Source organism: Xyrauchen texanus, chromosome 35 (genome assembly GCF_025860055.1).
Source record: "Xyrauchen texanus isolate HMW12.3.18 chromosome 35, RBS_HiC_50CHRs, whole genome shotgun sequence".
Classification (NCBI taxonomy): Eukaryota; Metazoa; Chordata; class Actinopteri; order Cypriniformes; family Catostomidae; genus Xyrauchen; species Xyrauchen texanus.
In genome coordinates this window covers 8667544-8682269 of record NC_068310.1, presented here as the reverse complement: position 1 = coordinate 8682269, position 14726 = coordinate 8667544, and the positions used below count along the sequence as shown (strand labels likewise).

General features: G+C 39.6%; 1 protein-coding gene across 1 annotated transcript; it reads left to right on the top strand.

The window, feature by feature from the left end:
- The first annotated feature begins 10396 nt into the window (after positions 1-10396).
- LOC127628996 (pleckstrin homology-like domain family A member 3) lies at positions 10397-14207 on the top strand. Its single transcript, XM_052106002.1, has 2 exons — positions 10397-11143; positions 12192-14207. The coding sequence occupies exon 1, from the start codon at positions 10746-10748 to the stop codon at positions 11127-11129; it is 384 nt and encodes a 127-aa protein (XP_051961962.1). The 5' UTR covers positions 10397-10745; the 3' UTR covers positions 11130-11143; positions 12192-14207.
- The last annotated feature ends 519 nt before the right edge of the window (positions 14208-14726 follow it).

The following is a 14726-nucleotide window of genomic DNA, read 5'->3' as shown; positions in this document are numbered from 1 at the left end:
CTTGCAGTCATGTCTGTTACATGGAGGGAGGTCACAGGATCTACAAGCAGCTTAAAAAGTATTTAATAACATAAACAATGTAAAGAATAATGGGGTAAACACAGGAACAAAGTAAACATCCGCAATGGGAAAATATACGATGGGAACTGGATTGCACAGGAGTTCAAAACACATATAACAACTGTCAAGGAATGTGCAAACAACAGGGCATTAAATACAAAAAGACTAATGAGTAAATGAAACACAGACAGCTGGCAGCGATGAGGTCAGGGAATTATGGGAGGTGTAGCCCATGGGGAACAGATGACAGAGGCAAAACACAGGGCAGACAACAGTGAATCGTGATAATATCACTCCCTTTTGGGAAATCCCTGATTATCCTTAAATAAGTCATTAAAACTTTCAATGGCAAATAACATTGAGATCCCTCCAGACCACATTTAAAGGTTGTCACCCAGGCCACTTCAGTATTGGCAAGCCGGATTCAATGACACAGCAGTGGTGCATTTAAATACACAGATACAAGAATTGACCACTTTTCTACTGCAATAAAGAATATAATGGCTTAAAACTGGCTTAAAATTTTTTTTTAACATGCATTAGTGTAATGCGGGTGAGTGTAATGTTGCAGAAATGTTATTGATGTAAATTGTTGCCTTAAATCCCACCAGTCAATGGAAACAATTGTCACAGTGGCGAACTTAATGACCAAATTGTTTTAAATTCTGGACAGTAATATTGTTCATATCATACAAATTAAAGATAAAAAAAGATTAAATTCATATCATACAATGAACCATAGAGCCAGAAGAGCTTGTTTTGACATACAACAAAAAGAAAAAGAAAAGACTGCCAATTAAAACAGTCGTTTCAACATCATAGGCCTCACACGTCACTCTTCCCACAGTTTAGAACCACTGGAATGGACAGCAGCTATTATCTAATCTGACCACAACAGACAACAATCTTATTGTGAATGCACAAGGCTTTTTTTTTTTAATTAAACAGACACAACGTTAGAACTATAAAACAGACATAACATAAGAAGGACATGATTGCCTGATCACCATTTCATAGCCTGACCTAGTATCTATGAGCGTGTATCAATAACACAGATTTTATATAAATACATTAACCCACTTGTAGAAGTTTCGATAGCCTCTCTTTCTCGATTTTTTATTGAAATTAACTTCGCCAAATCCCCCTAGGTCGCCGATGCTTTCACAGCAGATATCCATTTTAGCGCTTAATAACGCATTAATTATGTGAACTTGAACATGTTGACAAAAAATTAAAAAAATCAGATTGCGTAACTTAAGGAAGGAGCTTCTGATTGGCTTACTCATTTAGGTAAGCATGCTTGCCTACCTAGCATACCTTGGTCATTGGTAGTAGCAGGCGTGATTCAGTTTGAATGGACGTACAGTATTGAATGAAAGGGTTTTTCTGCTGAAATTGGTCTAGGCGTACCAAAATTCGAACCACTGCCCTCAGTGGCCGAAGCTGGAAGTATTGTTGGGTAAAAAGGGATAGTTCAAACAAAAATGAAAATTCTCTCATTCTTTACTCACCCTCATGATATCCCAGGTGTGTATGACTTTCTTTCTTCACCATCAAACTTGACCCAAAACAATAACTATGTAATTTTACACAAAATCATGGATTTTTTTTTAAACAAATGTACAAGCTCGAATGTTGTGCAAGTGTTGGGTTGTTGTCGTATTTATTTATTTTACCTTAATTACCTCTAAGATTTACCTCTAAATATCACTATTTTATTTGTCAAAGTTTAGCATTTCTTTTTGAAATATCAGTTTCTGCAATGATGCCACATTATGTTTACAATCCACAGTGTTACAAAGATAATACTTAGAGTAAGATATTTATTTCTAACATCCCAATTCAATAAATCAATCCAATAAATTAATTTTAAAATTAATAAATAAATAATCAATAAAACCAACAGCAATAAACAGAAATGAACAATAATGAACAGTGATAATTAATTTTGTGTGCACAAAATTAACATAAATCAAATCAAATCACTTTATTGTCACACTACCATGTACACAAGTGCAACAGTAGGTGAAATTCTTGTGTGCAGTTCCGAGCAACATAGCAGTCATGACAGTGACGAGACATATACCAATTACAGTAAACATCATACTTACACAACACAATTTACATATCAAATGTACACATACTTACACAACACAATAATTATATACAATGTACAGTAAACAATACACACAATATAGAATACACAATATACAATACAATAAGTAAGGAGTATATGAAATATATATATATATATATGAAGTAGTATATTGAGGAGAATGTTGACAGTCCAGTGTGAGATTCTAGATTAATAAAGTGCAGTGCTAATTATTGATCCTGATAGATCAAGTGTTCAACAGTCTTGTTGGGGGAATAAGCTGTCATGTAGTCGGCTGGTGTGGGTCCTGATGCTGCGATACCGCCTGCCTGATGGTAGCAGTGAGAACAGACCATGACTCAGGTGGCTGGAGTCACTGATGATCCTCCGAGCTTTTTTCACACACCGCCTAGTGTATATGTCCTGGAGGGAGGGAAGCTCACCTCCAATGATGTTTCTGGCAGTTCGCACCACCCTTTGCAGGGTTTTGCAGTTGTGGGCGGTGCTATTGCTGTACCAGGCGGTGATGCAGCCACTCAGGATGTTGTAGAACAGTGCTGGTGTAGGATGTGAGGATGTGGTCGTTCATTCCAAACTTCTTCAGCCGTCTCAGGAAGAAGAGGCGCTGGTGAGCCTTCTTCACAATGGCCTCAGTGTGGACGGACCATGTGAGTTCCTCAGTAATGTGGACACCGAGGTACTTGAAACTGCTGACTCTCTCCACCGGTGCTCCATTAATGGTGATGGGACTGTGTTCTCTGTCTTTCTTCCTGAAGTCCACTACAAGCTCCTTGGTTTTACTGACGTTAAGGGAGAGGTTGTGCTCCTGACACCAGCGTGTCAGAGTGTGCACCTCCTCTCTGTAGGCTCTTTCATCATTGTCAGTGATCAGACCTACCATCGTCGTATCGTCAGCAAACTTAATGATGGCATTGGAGCTACGTGTTGCCACACAGTCATGTGTGTACAGGGAATACAGGAGTGGGCTGAGAACACAGCCCTGCGGGGCTCCAGTGTTGAGGGTCAGTGATGAGGAGATGTTGCTGCCCATTCTAACCACCTGACGTCTGCCTGACAGGAAATCCAGGATCCAGCTGCACAGCGAGCCATTTAAGCCCAGAGCCCGGAGTTTCATATCAAGCTTGGAGGGCACTATGGTGTTGAATGCTGAGCTGTAGTCTACAAACAGCATTCTCACATATGTGTTCCTTTTTTCCAGATGGGAGAGAGCAGTGTGTAGTGTAGATGCAATGGCATCGTCAGTGGAGCGGTTGTTGCGGTAGGCAAACTGCAATGGGTCCAAAGAGGGGGGCAGAACAGAGCAGATGTAATCTCTGATTAACCTCTCAAAGCATTTGCTGATGATGGGGGTCAGAGCAACTGGACGCCAGTCATTTAAGCAAGTGATTGTGGCTTGCTTCGGTACAGGCACAATGGTTGACGTTTTAAAGCATGTGAGGACTACAGACAGGGAGAGGGGACAGATTGAAAATGTCTGTAAAAACACCAGCCAGTTGATTCACGCACGCTCCGATGATGCGGCCCGGAATGCCATCTGGACCCACGGCTTTACGGATGTTCACCCGTCGGAAGGATCGGGTTACATCCACAACAGAGACGGAGAGTGAATCAACCTCTGTAGCATCAGCCGCAAGTGCTCTCTCCGCGAAACGAGCATAAAATGTATTGAGTTCGTCCGGGAGAGATGCAGCGGTGTTCACGGCGGAGTCTTTATTCCGTTTGTAGTCCGTGATGGTATTAATTCCCTGCCACATACTTCTAGAGTCAGTGGTGTTGAACTGACCTTCAAGTTTGTGCCTGTACTGGCGTTTGGCTTCACTGATGGTGTTACGGAGGGCATAACTGGCTTGTTTACGCTCCTCAGTGTTAGAAGAATTAAAAGCGGAGGACCGCGCATTGAGTGCCGTGCGAACCACGCCGTTAACCCATGGTTTCTGGTTGGGGTATATCCGTATTGTTTTGGTTGGAACAACATCCTCTACGCACTTCCTGATGAAACACGTTACGTTGTCAGCATAAACCTCGATGTCGTCATTCAGTTTCTGCCTATAAGCAGGAAGTAGAACGGAAGAGTGGTCCGATTTGCCAAATGGGGGGCGGGGGAGGGATTTGTAGCCATACCAGAAAGGAGAGTAACAGTGATCTAAAACCCGGTCCCCTCGTGTGTTGAAGTTTATGTGTTGGTGGTACTTTGGTGCTATTGTTTTAAAATTAGCTTTGTTGAAGTCCCCGGCAACAACGAACGCAGCCTCAGGGTGCACGGTTTCCTGCTCACTTATACACCCATACAGTTCCCTGAGTGCCCGGTCTGTGTTGGCTTGTGGGGGGGATGTACACAGCTGTGATGATGACCGCTGTGAATTCCCTCGGTAGCCAGAATGGTCGACACAGAAGCATGAGATATTCCAGATCAGGAGAGCAGAAAGACTTGAAGAAATGTACGTTCCTCTGATCACACCATGATTTGTTGATCATAAAACATACACCACCACCTCTGCTTTTACCTGAGAGGTCTTTCGCTCTGTCCGCTCGGTGCACGGAGAAGCTCGTGATTTCGATGGCCGAGTCTGGAATCTCCGCAGCCAGCCAGGTTTCTGTAAGGCATATAACGCAGCAGTCCCTCGTCTCTCGTTGGAAAGAGATCCGCGCTCTCAGCTCGCAGAGTTTGTTGTCCAGTGATTGAACATTTGCCAGTAGTATATTGGGTAGCGGGGGTCGATTTGCACGACGTCTTACTCTGATGAGAACGCCGGCTCTTTTTCCCCTTTTCCTTCTGCGTTTCCGCGGCCGGGCAGCCCAGACAAAGGGCTCCGCCGGCGTGTTTGTAAACAGCGGGTCGGCGTTGAGGAATTTGAAGTCCGGTTTTCGATGTGTAATTGTAGAACCTATGTCCAAAAGCGTTTGTCTGTCGTAAACAATATGGCAGACAACATCCAAGAAAAAAAAAACAAAGACCTGTAAACAGAACAAACAATAAACCGCAGTGTTGTATCGGAGCTCGCAACGCAGCAGCCATACTCGGTGCCAAATTGAGTCCAAAAATTACTTGGAATAAACATTTTGCTCCCACCCATAAGCATAAACTTTATCACAATGAGGGAAAAAATAAATGTCTCAAACTCAGCCTTTGATCTTTGTGTGTGTGTCTGTGTGAGCTTGTTGGTGTGCGGGTATGTGTGTGAGCATGCTTGATGTCAATGAGTTTTATGTTTAGTAAATTACGTAATATAGTAAAAATTCACAGTGCTTGAGCACAGGCTATGTGGGAGTCAAATTGTTCATGTTACAAGTTGTCAGCATGTAAAGGTTGTGGAGGAGACAGAGGGAAGTACAGGGGTTTCTGCCAAATCTAGCATTAACATGTTACTCCTACACACATTCCATCTGTGATAGACAAAGACACACATTTTTTTAACATATTAACATTCATGCATTACTACAGGTTTCATTCATAATGTAAAATCTCACTATTATTGTTAATTGAGTTAATAGCGGGTTAATGTGCATGAATGTTCAACACATCTTTGTATTATCTGTATGTATAGCAGTGCTTACGTCAGACAAATGACAATTTGTTGATTACTAAAACAAAATAGCTTTTTAATGTGTGGCATGATACTCTTGAAACAACAGCATCAAGTCTAATCAAATGTATTTGTATAGTGCTTCAACACAACTGGCATTGTTTCAAAGCAGCTGTACATGAAATTATGCTATAACAGAAAATGAATGAATATAATGACAATATTAGTTATTTATGTTTAGAACTATTATTGGTTAAAATAAAGTAAACTAAGTAAGTGTTGTGAGTCAATGATTAAACAAATTGATTTTATATGAACTATAATATTTAGTATTAAAGTCCTTGAAGTCATCACAAATTAAATATGGAAATACACATAGATGCATTTTTCTTTTGATTTTGGCCGATGAAGTCTTTTGCTAGTGGTTAATTCCTTTTTTATTTAGTTTAAGAGAATGTCGTTCCTCCTTTGACCAAGTTGATATAGGTATCATTCAGTGAGGAGCATCGCAGTCTGGCTGGAAGTTTATGGCAGGTAATTTTGGTGAACTCCATCTTGAGCCCATGCTTCAAGCAGTGGCACATGAAGAATTCCATGTCTTTGAGTTTGCCTCAATTCATCCTCTGTGAAGTCTGTATTAGTAGACTGAAGTTTGACTGGAACATGCTGCATTTGGTCATCAACACTCAGCGACACAGTGGGAATCGGCAGGACGAGACAATCCCGATGTTTAGGCAGGGAAAGAATGCCTAAATGCACTGCGGGTACTCAAATCTACCCTGTACTGGACTCCTTCCCCGATATGTGTAAGGGCCCCAGCCATTGAGTCTATGCGAGAAACATAGAGAGAAAAGAGGCCTGGCTAGGCTCGGCCCGTTCCCAGGTTGGGAAGCGTTGCCTTGTTCCCCTGTCTAGGGTAAATATAAGGATTCCGACGACTTTATGGGGCATTGGGGAAGGGTACGTGCAGTCTGATACAGCTGGTCGTTTTGGCACTTCAAGTACCTGCCCGCTCCTGTGTCAGCAGTACACGTACACGGCTCAGCGCATGGTGTGATTTAAATTGGACCCCTAGTGTCGCTTTTTCGACACAACTTAGAAGTGAGCGACAGACGGGGAATGTATAGGTTACGGATGTAACCTCCTTTCCCTGATGGAGGAAACTAGACGTTGTGTCCTCCCGGCCATGTCACTGAGCCTAGCCACTGTTGTGGCCGGACCATTTCCGGCTCCTCAGAAAAATCCTGAATGTAACAGATGTATTTCCCCACCTTTATACCTGTATGTTCGGGGGCGGGACATGCAAATTCTGTCTGCCAACTTCGAAATTTTCTTGGGTTTGAAGAAATATAAAGTTGTGTATCATCGGCATAACAGTGAAAACTAATTCCATGGTTCCTGATAATGTCTCCCAGGGGGAGCATGTATAGGGAGAAAAGAAGAGGCCCTAAAACTGATCCCTGTAGCACTCCATACTTAACTTTAATTTGATCTGACATCTGAAATTGATCATTTAAACAGACAAATCAGAGACATAGGACCTAAACCAAGCTAATGTCTGTCCACAAATGCCAAAATAATTCTCAAGCCTATCCAATAGAATGTCATGAGCTATGGTGTCAAAGTCAACACTAAGACCTAAAATACTAGATGAGAAATGCAGCTGCAATCAGATGATAAAAGAAAGTAATTTGTAACTCTGAAAAGTGGAGTAAGACTGTACCCATATTTTCTGGGACAACATCAAGTTCTTCTGAACCTTTTGGCATGCTGAATATTTATGACAAGTCTGGAAGATTTTTAGAGAAGCTTTCTTTAATAGTTGAAAGAATAGCTCTACCTGAACGATAACATTGCGTAGATTGAGATACCTTTGCCCAGGGCCGGTCAACCCATTAGGCAACATAGGCGAGCGCCTAGGGCGGGATCACTTCGGTGGGCGCTGATCTACCGATGCAATAAGTATGTGTTCAAACTGTGTCTAACAAAATGCCCCCTGTGTGTTGCGATGACATGTTGTGGTGCCCTCCACAAAACAAATAGACCATGTACTAAATGCCATACTACCATACTACTCTTACTGTTTCTGTTATACCTGTGTTTGCCAAAAAAACTAAACAGAGTAGTATGGATAGTATGCCACTGTGAACACAGCCATAGACTCATGAGCGCGGTGCTCGTGAATTGAAGTGATGCCTGATGTGTGAATTAATCAGACTTTTGAGTTGGTTCTTCTCAATGAATTTAGAAGTTTAGAAGACAGAGAACAAAAACAACACTGAATGAAGTGAATACTTACAATTCACTGAAACAAAACCTGCAGCTGCTTTCAATCATTTGCCAGTGATGAAGATCATGTGCGAGTGCAGCCTGTGAACAATTGTCTACTGCAGGTAAAGGTACTTTCTAAATAAAAGTGTCTACAACATTTACATTGCATGAAAGCACTTAAAAGTACCACAAACAAACCAATACCATGTTTATTGGAGTAGCCTTCCATATAAATACCATGATATAGGCCTACTGTATATAATAAAAATACCTCGGTTTTACCATATTGTACCATTATTGTACCATGATACTGCTACAGCATGCTTTTGCGAAATGTAACTTTGATAAACTTAATCTTGTGCTACGTAATGTGAAAAAGTGACAATATGTTTTTAGTGCATTTCTTAATGCTACACAATATACAGTATATAAGCTACTAAAGAAAATGCTGAAATGATTCTCCTAAAATCACCAGAAATGGATGCTTTGGTGCAGTTTTTGCTAAATTAATAAATAAATTAAATATTTTAACCCCCCTTCAACATCATAGTACAATAGATTGTGTACTTGATTGGTTCCAGACTCCCCAGTAATAATGAAAGCCTAAAAATGTGCCTGCTGTGAAATACACTGTACAATATGCATAGATATTTAGGGCAGTGTGCCTTTTTTTTACATCTTAGACCACTTGACTTGGTTTATGTGCACTTTAACTTTATGATGCCTACATAAGAAGCCATAACATGCACGTGCATATTTCTTCCCAACATGTTTTTCTAGGGAACCAGCACTGCCTTTATCAAGCGCAGCTTACAAGAGAAGAGGTAATGATTTGAGATATAATCGCTCTGTGCCAGAATTTCTAGATTATGCAACATCAATTCATATGACAAAATTAGATCTAGCATATGATTTTGGCAATGGGTTGGACCTGTCACTTTTTGTCTAACCCCAACAGAGTTGAGAATATTGATAAATGCTAATCCCAGTGTATCATTTTCGTTATCTATGTGGATGTTGAAGTCACCGACGATTAAAGCTCTATCCACTGCAACCACTAGATCTGACAGAAAATCAGCAAATTCTTGAAGGAATTCAGAATATGGCCATGGTCTTTACTGTTGCAAGAGCAAAAGACAAAAGATGATGTCACATTAAACATTAGCAGTTCAAAAGAATTAAACTTATATCCAGACCTTTGATTAGCATTGAAAATCATTGTAAATTGTAGCAACACATCCTCCTCGACCTTTCAGATGATGCTTATGTTTATAACAATAACCTAAAAAAATTAATAAAAAAAATTGCCCTTGTTACGAATATCTGTATTTTATTTGTACCACAGTATCTGCTATAGCTCTTAATATTCTATTATTGTCCCAATTATATACAGTATGGCATAAATTTAATAGGGTAATTGTTAATAAATTCTCAATCTTGAGATTTTGTATTAATTAATTGATGAAATGGATGTAACTGACATCAACATATGAGACAAATGGGAAAAAATGACATCATAATCGAAAATCCAAATCCAGGGGAAATAATTACCCATTTACTGCATTTTTGGTTAACATCTTTAGTTAAACATTTTCCTTTGCTTTCTTTATATCTGTCTTTTAATAGGTTGGTACAAATATGGTGGAGTGTATCCAGCAGGCTGATGTCAAGGCCTTATTCCCCTACATCCTAAACTCAATACAGGACTACACATGGATTCTTTTTTGTGTTTATTTTAATTGAATTAATTTATGGATTTGTATTAATTTCTTACATTAATAGATACTTGAAGTAATGTTAATACTGTAATGCAATGGGTATTTAATTATTTGAATGCCTATAAAGTAACTGATATTAATTAGACATGTTCATTGTTCTACAAGCTCTTTATTAAAACGTTTGTAAAATAGCAATGCTGCTATTAATAAGTGTAATTATTGCAAGGATTTAGATTCATAAAAAAATAAAGGAGGTACAATTTTAACACATATGTTTACAGTGTGGTTTATTTTACAATATTTAAAGGATAGAGGTCAAAACAACCTGGCACTTTTATTTAAAATTTTAAATAATGTGAGTAAAAACTGGATTGAAAATAACAACCAATTTTGCTGGTTTAGCTCAACATGTCTTATGTCCCTTTTAAACAGCAGCTGGACTAAAACAACCCAACTTGAGTTGTTTTTAACCCAGCATTGTTCTATATGACAAAGATGAGCAGCCAAATTAAACGTTACCGTTAAATAAAGCTGTTTGACAAGAATAAAACAAAGGTCCATCCAACAGTCTGTTGTTATATTCTAGGGCATGAATGGACACACACGCCGATGTTTATCAGGCATCAGCATTTCAATGCAGTAAAAGTAGAACTAAATCCCCGTGACGTCAGAGCGGGGTGGGGGAGAGTCCTTCAGAAACACGAGAAGAGTAGTGTCGATTTCGGAGGAGCAAGTACCAACATGCCCACACTACGGGACTTACAAGTAGATTGTAACAATATATAAAAGTCGGAAAAAGATTTGTTACCGCGTAAGTCTTTGCCGGCAACGTAGCAATGATGCGTTATAAACAGGAATCTGTCCTTTAATGGAATTATCTCCAGATGTGACATTTAAAATGAGCAAAACGGCATAAATGAAGCGGTCTTATGCGCGTTTACGAAAAATCTTCGTCAACGCTTCGCGACGACGGCAGTGGACACGTCGCCTAAGGGATTGTGTTCGAATTAGCCGGTTATTTCTGTGTACCGCGTTACACATCAACGCTTATTCAGAATGAGCCTGTGTAAAGTCATGAAGGATGGCCATTTGGAGAAGAGGAGTAATGGACTTCTACAGCTGTGGAAGAAGAAGCGTTGCGTTCTCACGGAGGACGGACTCCATCTGTACGACTGTAAAGGCGATAACAGTAAAGAGATGCGCTTTGAGCAGATGAGCACGCTGGACTGCGTGGAGTATAAGCGGGGTCTGGTGTACTTCACTATCGTGATGAACGGCGGTAAAGAGATTGACTTCAGGTGCCAGCAGGAGGGAACGGCGTGGAACGCGGAGATTGCGCTTGCGCTGGTGCGATTCAAAAACCGCGTGGCCGTTCAGACCGGCAGGAAAAGACACATGTCACATTTGGGCAGCTGCGGGGAGGGAGATGTCGAGCTTTGACTCAACGGCTGAGGGTAAACACCTATGGCAGATGAACAGAACTGAATGTTGCTCTTATCTTTTTTGCGGAACAATTAAGTCTGTATTCTGGAACAGTCGGTTATGTGTCCCGTCTAGCGATCTCAGGAGCCACTGATCCAAAATAACATCTGCTTTCCATTTAAACCGCTCACGCATTTGCAGTCTCGTCTCTGAAATATCTCGACAAAACATTCTTTCACTATCTCGAAATGTTTTTACCAAATGGTTTGCATGATACTACAAAAATCCTGAAGGATTCCTATTGAAATTTCTGTCATAACTTAATCAATCCTAATGGATATTGGGAATGTTCGCACGTGATTCCAACCCCTGATAGCACACGTACATCACCCAGATGTCTCTTGGATGTGTGTGCTTACATCTGGAAGACGTATGTTTAGGTTGTTTGCACATCTGCAAACAGCTGCTTACCTCTATGTAGCATTGAGAGTTTCCGGCATCCCACTAGCTCCCCATCTAACCATCTATTCCATCAAAACTAATCCACCCCAGACAGTGAGCCACACATGTTTACACTATCCTTAATACAGGATTACATTAAATGCGAACTACTGAATGTATATATATATATATATATATATATATATATATATATATATATATATATACATATATACAGTATAGATTTAAGAAGATTTCCATCCATCCATCCATCGTCAACCGCTTATCCTGTATACAGGGTCGCGGGGGGCTGGAGCCTATCCCAGCTAACATTGGGCGAAAGGCGGGGGACACCCTGGACAGGTCGCCAGTCCATCGCAGTTTAAGAAGATTTATTTAATTTAATTAAACTCACAACAAATTAATAAAATGGGGTTTTTGAGAATTGTATGGTTGATTACTTATGCGTGGGGGGAAAAAACATAAATGAAAGACTCTTTGTTATGCTGAAAGATTATTGGACCAAATCCATCTGCTCTATTTTTTCCACAGCCATCTATAATACTCTTTGCTCATACTGTATGACTTTAAACACCACACTAATGCAGTGTACCTATTATATCCCCCATAATTCCTTAGCAAAGACACAGAACTGGATCCAAAAGTGAGAGTGAGGTTGTGGACAAGAAAGGCTTTTGGAAGACCAAAGTTAAGGAAACACATGATGAAAAGTACTTTAAACCACAGAGAAGTTTCATGACTCTTTTGCACTTACACTGTTTTTCAATTATATATACAGTAAACACCTCTTGGCAAAAGACTCATTGGATGAATTTACACCTGTTGGTGTTATGGCACGGATCATTTTTGTAATCATTGGAGTTATTTTGATTGCATGTTTGTTGCATAAGCCAATGCAGACCCCATGGATTACTCTTCACCATAATTCAGCATGCATGCTAATTTCACTCTTTACAACGGCAGACTGTCATAAGTGGATTTTAGTGTTGATTCTACATTTTTAAGAGACATGTTTTATTTACCTCATTCTCAATGGAGGACAGCGTTTTGTACTCACACTCAGTATTAAGCATGATGCTAAGAGACATTAGCCATAAATGAAGTATGACTCACAGCACCTCTGCTGCACTGTTTAACATTTCATAAGTGTTTGAAAGCAGATTCTGGATTTATTCAGTTGTAAAGGCTTTTCAAATGCAGAACAAGCACACCAGGAAGACTGAACTAATGTTTCTTGGAATGTATCCCGACTGGATTAAAAACTAGGTGGGTGGATGGGCAATGCTGTTATTTTTTATTTTCAATTTTGTAGCCTACATAACCTAAATGGTTGCCAAAGGTACAAAATAATCTTCTGTGTGATAGTTAAAAAAGAAACGTTTTTGAATTCTGCACAGAGCTCATTTTGTCATAAGGTTCAGAACACATTTGTCCGAATAAAAATACTTTGTGGCTTTGTAAGACATATTAGTGTGAATTTCTTAACTAGATTGTAGTGGCCTAACACCGTGTCCTAACTACACGCGACGCGATAAAATTCCAGCGACAGCAAGTGTGTCTGTCCACACTAGAAGCGACACGACTGTGAGACGCCACACGTCAATCAAAAATCACAGCCATTCAGAACAGCGTGTGGGCGGAGTCTCTCTGTGAAAGCGCACTGCTGGCCCGCACTCGCATTGGAAATGGTGTGCACAGCTCGGACTACTGTCATTGACATTGCGACTCCCCACCCTGCCTGTATTTCAGTAGATTGTCTGGAATGACACCCCTGGATACAGGGACACAAATCGTCATGCCTATTCACTCTACTTTACATTGAAAATAAAGCGGAATTTGTTTTACACAGGTTGATGCATCATTAGTAGCCTACTATAGCTAAATGCTACATTCATTCATTCATTCGCTGTAGATGAAAGTCTAAACTTAACTTACCATGTGTATTCAATGCTTCAGCTATACTTCTCCAGACGGAATCCTTTTTCCTGATGTCTTTGTGGAATTTGTGGGATTTATCGTAGAGAATTGAATGCCTTTGAACTTCGACAATCAGTTCCTCGTCGTCCATGTTTGATGATTAAATATTCATGACACGCAGAACTTCCATCCAATGAGATCTCTGTGTGGGCGGATCTGTCAGCCGCGACGTCGCAGAAATAGGAACCGTTTCTAAATTAGAAACTTCGCGTGTCACCGTTGCGTCTGGTTAGGACAAAAACTCTGATTAACATGGAAAAGATACCTTTTATCGTGTGTCGCGGCATCGCGTCGCGTGTAGTTAGGACACGGTGTAACGCTACAGCAGAATATTTGACATTAATTAGTAGCCCTGGATTATAGTAGCTGTCGTAGTTTTGTATGTTAAGTGCAGCAATTTCCCTGCTTACCCGACTCTCAACTTCAAGTGCCTCTGCGGCACATGCCCAGACAATGGCATCAATGACTATGTCCTGCCTTTCCTGCTTTCCAAATTTGTCAGTTTGAAGCCATAAAAGAAGTTGTTAAACAGGGATTTTTTTCTTCAGGTTGAATATGTTTTGCCATTATAAAGTATGAAAGGTAAGTTCGTAGAACTCCTGAATTAAAAAATAAATAAATAACTGTGGTATGTGAATTAGGTGAAGAGCTGAAGTGTGTAATTTTTTGTTAAAATTTGTATTCAAATAATTGTATTTAATTTATTGTATTTAATCACACATTATTTTTTTAGAATATATATAATAATATATTATAAACATTTGCTGAGAAATCCCCTTAAAAAAAATGATATATATATATATATATATATATATATATATATATGAATGAATGAATGAAAGGTATAGCATATATATATATATATATATATATATATATATATATATATATATATATATATATACATGGTTGATGTGAACATGAACAGGCTCATGAACTGTATCTGCATGATTGTATGCATTGCTGACACACAATTGGCTGATTAGATAATCACATGAATATGTAGGTGTACAGGTGTAACTAATAAAGTGAGTGTATATACAGTTGTGGCCAAAAATATTGCCACCCTTGGTAAATATGAACAAAGGAGGCTGTGAAAAAAAATCTGGATTGTTTATCTTTTTGATATTTAATGAAAAACTTTAATGGAAGTAAAAAAAATTGAATCAGGGGAAA